The sequence below is a fragment of the Macaca mulatta genome, chromosome 8 (assembly GCF_049350105.2).
Source record: "Macaca mulatta isolate MMU2019108-1 chromosome 8, T2T-MMU8v2.0, whole genome shotgun sequence".
Classification (NCBI taxonomy): Eukaryota; Metazoa; Chordata; class Mammalia; order Primates; family Cercopithecidae; genus Macaca; species Macaca mulatta.
Window position 1 is genome coordinate 5,798,948 of NC_133413.1, and position 14,527 is coordinate 5,813,474.

The window sequence follows — 14,527 nt, forward strand, 5'->3', positions numbered from 1 at the left end:
AAAAAAAATCTTATTATCTATCTCTACTTTGCCCAACAACGTGGACTAGTAAGAGCAACTTATCCTTTTCAGTTTTTTTAAATTTAACAGTTATTATTTTACTTAGAGAAGGTTGACATAGTTATTCGAAGAAACCAAACAAGATTTAAGCATGACACCATGATGCGTGCATCTTTTCAGATATTTCCCATGTGTATAGAAATAGTCTGCCTTTTCTGTACCTGAAAATGGGATCAAAATATAGATATTATTTGAAATGTTCAACTCAATACTTTACCATGGAAACACATTCATGAGAGCAGTACAGTGTGTCATACAACAATCTATTTGGCCATTTTGGGATGGTAAACATTTAAGCTCTGTCCAACTTTTCAGTATGAGAGAGGGGGCTATAGCGAATAAGTCCCTGTTGCAGCAGGATGTATTAACTCTCTGGATCGAAACATCCGATAATTTGGAATATGACTGATAAGGCCGAATTATCCCCTCCCCTCATTGTTCTAGATATCCAACAAGAGTATAAGGGAGGGTCTTCTCTGTGCACAACCAAAACTTGATATCATCAGTTAGAGTTTCACAATGCACTGGGGAAAAATGACAATGTTTAATGCACTGGTTTCAATCAATTATATACTTCGGAATCTTTTCCTACATTTATTATTTATGTTTGTTCCTCCTATAAAATACCTATTTATACTTAATGGTTCCTAAGTTCTTTGCTGACCGATTGTGAGATGACCTTTTTATATTATTTTTCTAGAACAGTGTGGTGAACAGACTCTTAGGGAGCCCACAAGGCACCCCCACCTGCTGATGTCCATGCCCTAGGGATCCTTTTCTCCTTGAGAGTGGGCGGGACTCGTGGCTTGCTTTCAACCAGCACAGTAAACTGACAGCGATAGGCTACACGTGATTATGTGTACAGGACTATGTGATTACATATGAAATTGTAGCACCCAACTATGGAGTCTCCCTCTCACCTCCTCTCTCTCCCCCAACCCCACTCCTAACCTGGCTTGAGCCATGCTAGGAAGTCTCAGGCGACAACTGTGTGTGGCCCCCAGGAACTGATGGTAAACTCTGGCCGAAAGCCAGCCAAAAACTTAATGCCTCATTCCTACAACTGCAAGGGACTGAATTCTGCCAACTGTCCAACTATCTCAGAAACGAATTCTACCCCAGCTGAGCCTCAGGCGGCAGTGAAGTCCCAGCCAACACCTGATTGCAGCTTTGTGAGACCTTAAGCAGGGACCAGCCAAGCTGCCAAGCCCAGCACAGACCCCTGACCCACAGAAACCGTAAGATAATGCATGTGTGTTGTTCGAAACTGTTAGGTTTGCGATAATAATGTTACAGCACAGTAGTTAGCTAATACAAAAAGTATTCGAATGGAAGATTGCTCCCCCAATCTGTCCTTCTATGTAGCTCTGTTTTCTAGCTCTTGAGTTGTTCTTGATGGCATCTGGTCCTGCGGAGAGGATAAACCTGGGTAACAGAGAACGCTATAAAATTATCTTGCTACAAATACTGTTGGCTTTCTGTCTGTCTCCCTCATTTGGAGACAAAGAATGAGTATTGTCACTAAAGGCATTAAAAAGTGGCTCAAATCTCTTATTCTGATTTTAAAGCTATAATAAATGAGCTTTATTAAGTTCATTTTATTAAAGATCTTTAACTTAGGTACTTTTTACCACATCTTTAACTTAGATACTTTTTTCTTCCTCATAGTTTCTATTCTTAAAATATAAAAGGTAAGAAGAAATGATAGTCCCTTCAACTTGTCATATAACACTTCTTGTATTTTTATATGAACTCTTTTTAAAAGACTTATTATTGTCCATCCATCATAAAAATTGAAAGAAAAACACATTTTCTAGGAGATATAAATCATACCCCAAAGTTCAACTTGGCTATACTTTTTATACTTTCAGTTCGGTAGAAGCCTCGTCTTTTCAACACCCTGACAACATGCCCCTTCCATGTTTCTTGTTGCCAGCAAAGAATGCTGGAAAGGTAATTTTGTAATTGCAGTTGTAAAAGAAAGAGACTGATTAGCTCCTCTTTGTTCCATAATCCTCTAATGTAATTCTTTAAAATTAAAAAGCGGAGAGATAAAATAGTCATGAAGATCCAAATGACAATTGAAGGCTGGTGTATCTGCTGAACAAGCTCTAATATTATTAAATTATTGTCACCAGAAGAAAAAAAATGCAAACATCTCAGATAACTTACTTGGTATACAAAGAAAAACAGTCAAAAAAAGAAACACAATTGAATCAAATAAGCACGGCAAAATAATATCTTGAATATGGGGTTTCAAAGCTAATTATTTTGACAAGTTCTAGTCTCAGTATGTGAGTAAATAAGCAGGCACAGTGACTGGAAGAAATCTTTACCAATACCTTCCCTAGGTCAACTCTTCAACGAGTGTTTTCACAAAATGTTGATGATACATTAATCTGAAGTCACTAAAAATAATGGCTAGAATCAAGTATATTACATAGACTGAGAACATTTGTTTGTTTATTAAAGAAACAGTGAATGTGTAAGAAACCAGAATGACGCTTGGATACTTGCAAGAGTGCCCTTCAATTCTCCAGGACTTTCAGATTTATGAGGTCAAAACAATGCAAACAAATGAGTGAAAAATCAGCAAACAAGAATAACATTTTTTTTTTTTTTGAGATGGAGTTTCACTCGCATCACCCAGGCTGGAGGGCAGTGGCACAATCTCAACTCACTGCAACCTCCGCCTCTAGGGTTCAAGCGATTCTCCTGCCTCAGTCTCCCATGTAGCTGGAATTATGGGTGCCTGCCACCACACTCAGCTAATTTTTTTTTTTTTTGTATTTTTGGTAGAGATGGGGAAGAACAACATTTTTTTAAAGGACCCTAAACCTACAGCTTCCTACATGATGACCAATAATTTTTAAACATAGTAACTGACAAAAGAATTAGATCAAGGAGAGATTGGGTGATCAACGTATGATAGAGAGAACTAGACGTGGACTCAAAGATGGGTGGGCTTGAGATGTATGGAAACAAAGCTCAAAGGTGCGGTGGATGAGGTGGAATGGAAAACTCCTCAATGGTGAGAAAACTGCAGGTATAGTTAGGGTGTACCTGGCCTGGCTGAATTGGAAGTCACAAGGGCAGATTTGAAATGACTGATTATGGAGGACTTTGAAAGTCAGTTTAGGAGAGAGATGCTGTGCCCAACAGAGAAAAGCATGTGCAGTACTTAAGAAAACAAGATCCACGGCCAGTAAATCACAAACTGCTTTTCTTTCCACACTCAGTGTCCTGTTGGTATTACATACTGGAGGTCATTAGAAAATCCCCAGAACAGCAAGAATAACCATCACAGGACTTGCAGAGAAAAATGTTTTAAAATGTCTAATGTTCTAGCTTCCAATAAGTAGATGATGTTCAAGCAAAGGTGTGATCCCTTGGCTGCATGAGAGTAGAAAGGAGCAAGGCCTAACATAGGTTGCACATAAATCTGCATATTTCAGGGACTGGTCCCATGATAGTAGTATACCCTTCACATCCAACCTTCGGCTTTAAAGAGCAATGAATCAATGTCTGAGAAAGGTGACCCTGAGCATCAGTGTTTTTAGGATCATTTCCATGCTTGACATTTCAACTGGCCCTCACTGAGCTATCAAAAAACACAAAGTTTTCTTGGCTGCTCTCCGGCTGCTTCTCCTCAACATCCTCATCTTCAGTTCATGATGTTGTTCCTGTTCCCTCCCTCCTCCATTCTTTTGAAATAGATTAGAGTGGTCATAGCCTTTTGTAAAGGGGAATGAACTTGCCAGACAGATGGAGAGAACAAACCACTTGACTGGGTACAAACCACATCCACTTCTATGTGGGTGGAAGATCCTGCAGCAAGGAGGACGAACAGCAGAAGGGAAAACCCCCAGATTCTTGCCAACACAGAAACCCATGCTTAGTGTCCTTGGGCTGACCTGTTCCAACTGGAATAGTAAAAAACACACCCCTGGCTGGAGATCTAAGAGGCTAGTGAGCCATGTGATGTATGTGCTAGCATGCAGAGCAGTGGCACATGTGTACCCGGAAGACCACTGGTCACATGGTTCACTGCAATGCCCATCTCCGCCTTCTTATGAATAATTGTATAAACTGCCCATAAAGGGAATTTCCCCAGCATGAGACAGGGCTGTCTAATTCTCAAGCAGTCCACCATGACCCAGCTTTCAGCACACACTTTTGTTTTGCAATGAACTTCTTTCATGCAGTGGAGTCAAGAACCTAAGCAGGCTCCACCGACAACACTTTGAGGTTCTATAAACTTTCAACTTCCAGTGGAATTTCCAGTAGGTACCTGACATTAATGTCTCTATCACACAGCCTAATATTTGAATAAATACAAATTATGTGACTTTAGTGTTCTTCTGAAGTCAAAACGGAAACTCCTAGAAAGCACTCAGAGATTCAACTTCTTTGTTAAAAATGTGATGTAGCCATGGAATACTATGCAGCCATAAGAAAGAACAAGATCATGTCCTTTGCAGGGACATGGATGGAGCTGGAGGCCATTATCCTTATCAAACTAATCCAGGAACAGAAAACCAAATACCACGTTTTCTCACTTATAAGTGGGAGCTAAATGATGAGAACATATGGACACATAGAGGGGAACAACACACACTGGAGACTGTCAGAGGGTGGAGGGTGGGAGGAGGGAGAGGATTAGGAAAAGTAACTAATGGATACTAGGCTTGGTACCTTGGTAACGATATAATTGGTACAATAACCCCCTATGTAACAAAACTTCATATCCTTTACATCTACCCTGGAACTTAAAAGTTTTTTTTAAAAAATATGATGTAGGTGAATAGGAAGGACTCATGTATTACAGTTAGACTGAATTGAGTGATTCTGTTTGGCACATGCCATAATTCTTTAAGTGATCAAAATTATGACTATAATCCTTTTTAAAAGACAAGTCTTCCCAATTCTCTTCCTATCCCCAGTCATCATTGTTAAGGATCATATCAGACTAAAAATGTGTATATCATCCCTAAACGACAGTAGTTCTACCCAGATCACATTAATCAATAAAACTAATTCCACCTAACAGTAACAAGATGACTGCTCTCACCTGAATTTCCCTTGATATTATTTATATTTTTTAAAGTATTGAGCATGATATTTAAAATCTGTACTGCTTCCATGTAAAATGGAGCATGGATGTTGAACAAGTGAAATGTAACCTCATGAATATAGCTGAAACCATAAGACAACAACAAAATACCCTCACAGATGGATTGGTCTGACATTGTCCACAGTAATTCTATTTTGTAAAGAAAGGGGGAAAGAGACACAACAAGAAATGCAAGACTTTTGGAGTGCGCAGAAATTGTCTGATGAATTCAGTTAATTTCTTGTAAAAACGTGACCCTTCTTAGTTTGCCAAGGTCTCTCTTCTTTTTGTGAAGTGCCGATCATACTCTGCAATGCTCAACTATCCCAGCTGTATTATACATCAAAGTACACTACTTTCCTACCAAATAAAAGGCATAGTTTGAAATGTGGTGACTAAAATTGTTGATGGACTTTGAACATTCATAAGGCCCATCCTTTCAGATAAAAGTGAAGATCTCTAAGTTCAATGGAATCCACCATTTTCACAGGAAGTGAAAATTTACTCAGAGCGCCGCCAGTCAAGATTTTAGGAACCACAGTTATGTAACTCATTATCAAAGAGGCGTAATTTTATAGAAAGGGAAATGATGAGAGTCCCCCACATCCTTTACAGGAATATCAACTTCAGGTAGAAGAAAATTACTCATTTGTTAGAGATCAATGAAAACACTTTCCATTAAAAAAGAAGAGGAGGAAAAAGTATCTCTAAATAGAGGCATAGGCATTCTTCAGGCATCTTGAAAATGACTGCCTGCGATTTATAATTAATTTCAAAGATTTTTCATTCATTAGAGATCACTCTCCAAATAATTCAAATTTTAATCTAACATTTAGCCCTTTCTTATATAACACTAATGATATCAGAGTATACTAAAGAGTAAAAGAAAAAAATAATCCACTCGAACAGTATTTTTATATGAAAGAGCATAATTATCCCTGAAGTCTCCCCATAATATAAACATTATGGAGAAGGAGCTTGAACCTCTGCTTTGTTGTAAAACTATTTTTTTAAAAAAAGCAGATTAAACAGCATTGAATGATGAATACTGATAACAGAGGCACTGATAAGGAAGAAATTCTTCTGAATTAATTGCACAATTTCATAGTGTGGTATATTCTTCATGAAATCAGTGTGAGCTAATTTGTTTGTGAAGGATTAGTGAAAACATTATTAGATTTTGATCACTTTTATTGAAAGGAAGGTAGAGAGATGACAGATCGATAGACTCTATCTATATTTAAAATATATAATATATAGATAATGTTTATATACAGATAAATGCATATAGTATACATCATGTATTACACATAAGCAAATATATCCATTGCATTTTTACCATCTCAAAGTTAGAAGCCATATTTTACTATCTACAACCAATGTGGCATTCCCTAAGTGAGATTATATGTATTCTCTGCATCAGAATTACCTGGGATGGGCGTGGGTAGTAAATAAATAGATTTCTACCTCCATCCAAAACTCACTTATTGAGAATCATTTGGAAAAGAAGCCATGGAATCTGTATTGAATCAAGATTGAAACAAGTAATTCTTATGCACACAAAGTTTACATAGAGTATTCAAAAACTGTGTGTCATGCCCACCCTAACTTTGACAGCTATAATGATAACGGTGACAGGCATGTTCAGTACAGAAAGCAGAGGGTTGCTGCAACACTTTAGGAAAATGCTCAGTGCCTTGCAAAGTTGCTTTAATTCCATCAGGGTTCATGGTTTATAATTATCTGAATAATTCAGACAAAAAGTTGTAGTTATCATATCCACATCATATTAGTTTTTCTTGAATTTTATTGAGGTTGAAGCTCTCCAAAATATATTCAGCCAAAAGGTAAAACATGAAAAGGACTGGAATCTGGCCGATATTTTATATAATTTAAAATACTGAGTGTCAACTTGATTGGATGGGAGGTTGTAAAGTATGGTTCCTGGGTGTGTCTACGAGGATGTTACCAAAAGAGATTAACATTTGAGTCAGTGGACCGGGAGAGGCAGACCCTCCCTCAGTGTGGGTGGGCACCAGCTGATCAACTGTCAACGTGGCTACAATAAAGCAGACTTGCTGAGTCTTCCAGTCTTCATCTTTCTCCTGTGCTGGATGCTTCTTGCCCTCGAACATCAGACTCTAAGTTCTTTGTCTATTGGACTCTTGGACTTACACCAGTGGTTTTCTGGGGGCTCTTGGGCTTTTGGCCACAGGCTGAAGGCTGCACTGTTGGCTTCCTTGCTCCACATCTTTGCTGACAGCCTATTGTGGGATTCACCTTGTGACCCTGTGAGTTAGTACTACTTAATAAACTCCCCTTTATATATACATTTATCCTATTTGTTCTGTCCCTCTAGAGAATCCTGACTAATACAGTGAAAAAAACTGGGAAGTAAGGCCAACAATCTGACTCCTTCATGTTTATGCTTTTCTTGATCTCATATCTAGTACAATGATAGCATTTAAAACACAGTATTATATGCATGACTCTCCACTTTACAAAGGATGAGGCAAAATTACATTAAAATTATGAGCATCAAGTATCAAATTATGAGCATTAAGATAGAAGTATCAAAGAATCCAAGTATATTTGGGTGGAATGAAAATACTGAAATATTCCTTTCCCTTTTATAACTTTACCAAGCTAAAACTAGTTCAGGATTCCAACCAATAAACTGCAAAATGTATCAGTAAAATAAAATATGTAAGTTATTTTTAACAAAAAAAAAATGCCTGCATGATCTTTTTTCTTTTCATTCCCCAAACAAATTTCAGATGGGGATAAACGTTGCCACCGTAGGTCAAAGTGACACTGACTCTAACTGAAGTTAATTTGTCGAAACGTTATTTCTCGGTGGAATGTTTACAACACATTTAGAGCTGGTGGATGAGACAGGGTGCCTAATGGATGAGGAAATCTCTCATCTCCATAGAACAAAGATATTTGAGGATAAATAAAGATTCTGCAACTTCCCTAAAGCACTGGTGGCATTTTCCTCTCCCAGAAAGTACTGGTTGATACAAATGGTTTAAAGAAAATTGCAGCTGAGCTCAGAAAAGAGAAGTGTTTCACACTCTGCATCCAAAGAGGTTGATCTGCTGGAGGGAAAAAACAAGGTGTGCATTATTTCCATAAAGCTCCCTATAATAAGTCAATTCCAACCGGCTCAATTATACAATGTCCTTCTATTCTTTTTCCTGTAAAGCGAATTTTAATTCTGTTACTTACCAACCTCAGTATCAAGGACTAAAGTCCATCCAAAATACAGACATACTGGTTAATCAAAGGTCACTTAAGGTCATTTTAAAGTCCTTAGGGAAAAGACTTCCTTGCATTTGGGCATAAATATCTAAGTGCAATTATTTGATTTTTATACTGATCAGCTCTTCTGGAATGGACAACAAGTGTGCTAAGCACAATGATCATATAATTGAAGGTCAGTATAAAAGGGTTGAGTTCCTTGAGGATTAATTCGTTTCAGTAGAGCCGAAACATCTATTTCTTTGGCTGAGGTTGCATATCCATGCTAGTACTATAGTAAAAAAAAAAAAAAAAATTCTGCCCCTGGTTGCTATCGTGGCTGTGCCACAGTGTCAACTTGGTTGGACTTGATGTTTACCACTGCTGGTCTCTCAGTCCAAGTTCCTACTTTCCTATCCTAGGAGACAACAGGCTTGTAATATTCCCATACAACCCAAAGATACAAATACTGTAGACTGTGGAAGATCTCTGCCTTCACTCAAATATCTTCCTCTGATTTATTAGTTGATCAAATAAAACTTAAATTAAAAAAAAAACATACTTGACATTCATGATACGCAACTACGCATGCAACTTCTTAGTTATCTTACAGAGGGAAGTAAGCTCAACCAGAAGACCTACAAAAGGCCAAAGGGAAAATGTAGCTTAAATTGCATGTATGCAAGTTGTAATGGCTTATTTTCACTATGAGCTCAGCAGAAAAATTACCAGAGGCACATTTAAAATTCAGCGGAATAGAGAGTATTTAATATGCCATTTGCATTGTGACAGCTTAGAAATGTCTACACTGGGTTTGCTGTATCGTCTGCTTATAAGCACGAACCAACCACCGAGCCTTTGTTTATCTATTTCTTAAAGGAAGCAGAACCATTTTCTTGACATTTTCAAAGCTGTGTTGGTGTTTGCTTGACACAATAAACTGGAGAGTAAGGAAGCATTGCCCCCAGGAGGAGCTGCTTTTGCCTGTAGGAGCTTTAGCACTGTGGCTGTGGCAGTCTTCTTATCAAGCATGATTGGCCAGCTGAAAGCCAATATAAAAATAGCCATTCCCTCTCCTCCCTAGGCCTCTGCCAGTGAGATGCTTGAGACGTGGGGGAATTCTACCACCCTGCCCTACCCACCATTTGCTTCTCTGGACTTGTTTGATGAGACCTCATTGCCCTGCTATTCAAGTTTACAAAACCTGTCACTTCCGAAGAAAGCCTCCCTTTTGCTTACCTTTTCAAGGACTTAAAACCCCAAACGACATGAGTGCTCCAGAAGCACTGAATAGCTTTCTGCTGACCAGTTCTGATTTGAAGTCATAGTAATTAATAATAATATCCTGATAATGCAACAGGAAAAAGACATGATCTGCTCAGCAATTACAGAGATATTAACTTCATTTTAAGTGTTTGTTTGAGACGGAGTTTCGCTCTTGTTGCCCAGGCTGGAGAGCAATGGCAGGATCTCAGCCCACTGCAACCTCCACCTTGCAGGTTCAAAGGATTCTCCTGCCTCAACTTCCTGAATAGCTGGGATTACAGATATGCGCCACCACACCCAGCTAATTTCGAACTTTTTGTAGAGACGGGGTTTCACTATGTCGGTCAAGCTGGTCTGGAACTCCTTACCTCTGGTGATCCACCCACCTCGGCCTCCCCAAGTGCTGAGATTACAGGCGTGAGCCACGGCATCCGGCCCATTTTTCTTATTGCTGGATGGGGATTAGGGGTTTCCTGTGAAAGTATCTTCTTCACAGGAGTGTCCTGGCTTCATCAGGAGGAAGTGTACGGGGTATGGCTCTGCCATAAAGGAATTTGACCAGCAAATTAAAGGTCTTAGCATCCTTCTTGGTGACATGAGTCTTTAATAAGGTAACTCATCTAAAACCATGCAGGTATGGGAGGGTGCACCCCGCTCGCCGTGGAGTTCCAGGCTTGCTCTGGAAACTCAGCAGTGCGTGCTCACATCTCTGCTGGGTGGGTAAGGGAATGTTTGAATTACTTCCTTTCAGGAATGTTCCACCTTTCTCTTTCGGGCTTCTCAAAGTGAGGCTGCTCTGGGCTAGTAGTGTTGTGTGTGCTCTCCTTTAGGACGCTTTCTGGGTAAGTAATTGAATGCAAATACCTGCATTCTCGTGGCTGCACATATGCAAGAAACAACTGAGAGCAAACTTTGTCCAAACAGCCAGTAGATCAGCCCCAGGTAAAGGGGCAGATCCGAGCCAGCGCACACAGAATTAATATTCCTGTTTACTAGATGAAAATGCTTACAGCCTTACTCGTTTTCCCCTGATCCCTGAAAATAGGCATTTAAAGAGAAACGGACATTAGGGACTCAACCTTTATGATGCCATTAATAATCAAGAAGAAAAAGGAAATCACCAGTGAATTTTCGATACCCCCAACGCTTTATTGAAGAGTACAGCACCATCAGCTGAAGCTGATACTCGGGTACCCACAGTAACGGGTTTCAGTGACCTCAACTGCGACCGCCTCCAGCCTCACGACTCCGCAAACAGGTCACGAATTATGCCCCACGCATCAAAAACTCTGCGCCTGCCTTCGCCACAGCGGGTGCCGCCACCTGGGCGCGCGCAGCGCAGCTGCCCACAGCAGTGGCCGGGCGCCCTCCCGCCAGAGCGCTCCTCCTCGGGAAAGCCCTGCTGCGCGCAAGCGCCTCCGGTCGGCCCTGGAGCGCGCTGCCGAGCCCCGGGGCCCAGTGCCGACGCCCCCGGGGGAGACCCGACCTTGGTCACCCCGGCTTTGCTAGGCAAGGGGAACGCGACCCCGCCCCAATAGCCAGAGCGCACAAACGGCGACTCCGGCGCTGGCGTCACCGGCCCCCTTCCTTCCTGCAGCCCCTTCCCAGGCCGCTACAGGAGCTCGCACTTGACCCCGCAAGCGCGGAGGAGACACGGCCCTTGGTCCCTGTGGGGTTAATGAAGGAGTTCCACGGACCCACCGCCGGGTGGGCCAGACAATAGCGCAGTGATAGCTGCATCCGAGCGTCCTGGACCCCCATCGCGCTCACACACTTGGCGCACAGCACCGCTCCAGCTCCATGCACGCCAGGGGCCTGGGACCCTGGGCTCCACTTCTCGGCTTCTGCAGCCAGGTTCTGGGGCCTGCAGCGCCCAAGAGGAGCTCTCTTCCACGGGACTGCCCCGCAGGGCCCGAGGCACCCAGGACTTTTCACCCCCTGCCCTGTTCACCCCAGAAGCAGCCAGAGCAGCCCCCGCCCACTACCTGCCCCTCCACACCCTCCCTCTCGCCTCCGCCTCAGCCTCATCCTAGCGCTGCAGCCCACCCGCGTGGGGGCGGAATCCGCCCGGCACACACGTGTGCGGATTATTAAGCAGCCGAGCTAGGGCCGCCGCCGTCTCCACGCAGCAACCTCTGTTAATTGCGGGGGAAGGGAGCCCGGAGCGCGCGGAACTCGGGGGAACCGACAGTGAGCTCAGAGGCTGAGTTGCCTGCTTGAAAAGAAGGAAGCCCCGGGCCCAGATAGGCTTGGAGTGCAGGGGAAAGGGCGGGAAGTTTTGCGGAGTTGCATGGCAGGTGTTTCCTCTCTACGCAGGGGCTTGACTGGAAAAAGCCAGGTCCTGTCCCTTGGGCTCCTGCCCTCTCCCCGCTGCGACACACACGCCCCTGCACACCTCACAGGGCACAACCCTCTTTGCCCTAGACTTTAGCTGCCTCGCCTTCCAATTCCCAGCCAGTCCAGTGCTGACCAGAGGCCGCTGCCAGCCGGGCCCTGCTCAGCCAGCGGTGCCTCCGCAGCCAGCAATGTCAGCGGCAGTGGCCAAGGCATCCGGACCGAGCCGGGCGGGGGGGCAGAGGGTCGGCGTCTGCAGGAAGCTCCCCAATCCCAAGCGACCACAAGCTTGGGTGACTAAGACCCATCGTTTGCGCTCCCCGGGATCTCGGGGCGCATTCCCGCAGACACCCCCTTGTGAGGGTGGATGAGGGTGAGGAGGAGCTGGTGCTGAGCGGTCAGCTCTCACCAAGCCCTGGACGCCCCGTGGAGACAAGCGCAGGGAGGGGAAGCCCAGCCGGCACGTCTCTCCCCCGCTCTCCAGGCAGATCTGGAGTTTCCTAATGAACCAGATACAGTCCTCCTTCGCCCTGCCAATCACTCTTCCATCTGGACCACTGGAGGAAAAGGAAATGGGTGGAAAAGAAGGTGGGAGAATCTAGAGAGGAAGGGGAAATTTTATGTAGGGAATAAAGCAAGTGACCATTAAAAAAAAATCATAAGATTGGACTCCATCCTTTAAAAATGAAACGAAAGAAAACCGCTGTGTAGATACACATATTCCCGGGAATATCTGTCGAAGTGCTGACTATAGAGAAAGCATCTAAGGAGGCTAAAAATGAGGACAGGGGCAGGTATTTCCAATGTGAAAATCAATCAATATTCTCTTTCTCTCTCTCTGTTTCTGTCTCTCTCCCTCTCTCTCGCCCTCTCTCAAAAGAGAGCTTATTTTCTTTCCCGGAGAATAGACAAGTGCACAAGCTATTGCCAGCCTTGAGGTCGCAGCCTGTAGGCTACTTAGGATAAAACATTCCCCAACTCATTCAGGGAGAAAACCAAGTTCACAGAACCCCAAGCCCCAGAAAGCACCCAGAGAAACTCCTTCCCCTGACCAGGGTAGAAAGAGGATACCCCTGCGCCCACAGTGAATGTATCTGACTTGGAAGCCGGTCCAGAAATCCTAGCCTGTTTCACGCACCTTGCCAACACCTTACAACTTGCAAGGAGCGAAGTCCGGGGGAGAGGAAAGCGGGGGCCACCTTCCAGAGGCAGCTACTCCTCGCTGGCTGAGGACGTTGGAGAGGGAAGGAGGAGAGGAGGAATGGGGTGTATGGGTGCGAGGAGGCCGGGCCAGCGGAGAGCTTTGCCTGTTGGTACCAAAACCCCCGTAGAGAGCCCGAACTTTCCAGGCCGGCTTCACCCGGGCCGCTTTTCCAGGCGCGTCGGGTCCGGGGAGAAAGTCCTGGGAACTGCCCCTTAGCCACCCCGACCCGTGGAGTCCACGTCTCGGAGGAGGCAACACCGCCCCGCCGGAGCACAGTTCCAGCCCAACTCGTCTTGGGTTCCTTTCTCCCTGACACCCTGTACCGCCGAGAAAAAGAGATACCTCCTTTGAGCCCAGGAGAGGGGGAAGGAATGGCGGGGTGGGGCGGGGGCCCGGGAGGGCTGGGGAGAGCGCGATGGAAGCTCCCTCCCGGGCATCGCGTTCCCCGAGCGTCGGCGATGGAGCAGCGCCGGGCAGAGGCGGCCACTCCGTACCCTGCGGTCCTCAAAACGCACACTTGCGTCCGCACACGGGGCCTCCGAGGACTCGACCGCCTCCCCGGCCAGGAGCAAGCCGTCTTACCCTTCGCTGCAGTGAGGAGCCTCGCGCACAGCACCAGCAGCCCGAGAAGCAGGAGCAGCGACTGGAATCTCCTCCACGCAGTCATGTCTGCAGATACTCCACACGCACGCGACACCGATGGTTCCTCCGAGGAAGGCAGGGCTATGAGCGGAGCCAAATAATCACCCGAGGGCAAGGCAAGCCGGAGAGAGAGCCCGGTCCCGAGACCCGCCGCGCATCCGACGCCTCCTGCAGGTCTAGGCGCCCGGCTCGCTTCCCTCTCATAGCATCGGGTCCCGAGCCACTGCAGGGCTGAGCTGCTCCGAGCGCGGAGACCCGGGCTGGCGGGGCCGGGGCCGGGGACGAGCGCCGGCCGAGCCGGGCAGGAAGGCACCAAGGCGGCGAGGCTGCGGGAGGGGGCGAGGCGGGGAGAGCAGCGCGCGCAGCCAGGAGAGACCTGGAGAGGAGGCAGCTGGAGAGAGAGCCAGCGAGTGGGAGATGCGGGGAGGGGGGCGCGGGGGGAGGAGAGAGCCAGTCTAGAGAGAAAAGGCGGAGAGCGCAGAAGACGGGCTGCTAGTGGCACAAGGAGCCGCTGCCGTGGAGGCTGGACTCAACCATCCCTACCCACAGAGAGGGGACCGAGGCTGGGCACGGCGCAGTCCCAGACAGAGCCCAGCCTCGGGGCTTCGGGCTGCCAGCACCGTGCTGCGCTTCATTCGGCCTCAGCGCAGCAGCGCGCAGGCTGG

General features: G+C 45.3%; 1 protein-coding gene across 1 annotated transcript in view; it reads right to left on the reverse strand.

Annotated features, from left to right (window-relative positions):
- CSMD1 (CUB and Sushi multiple domains 1) overlaps nt 1-14,274 on the reverse strand; it is a 2,034,615-nt gene extending 2,020,341 nt beyond the window's left edge. Inside the window, exon 1 of the mRNA XM_015144705.3 lies at nt 13,803-14,274. Within this exon, the coding sequence (XP_015000191.3) occupies nt 13,803-13,887 (85 nt within the window). The 5' untranslated portion in view covers nt 13,888-14,274. The remainder of the gene's footprint in view (nt 1-13,802) is intronic.
- Between the last annotated feature and the right edge of the window lie 253 nt (nt 14,275-14,527).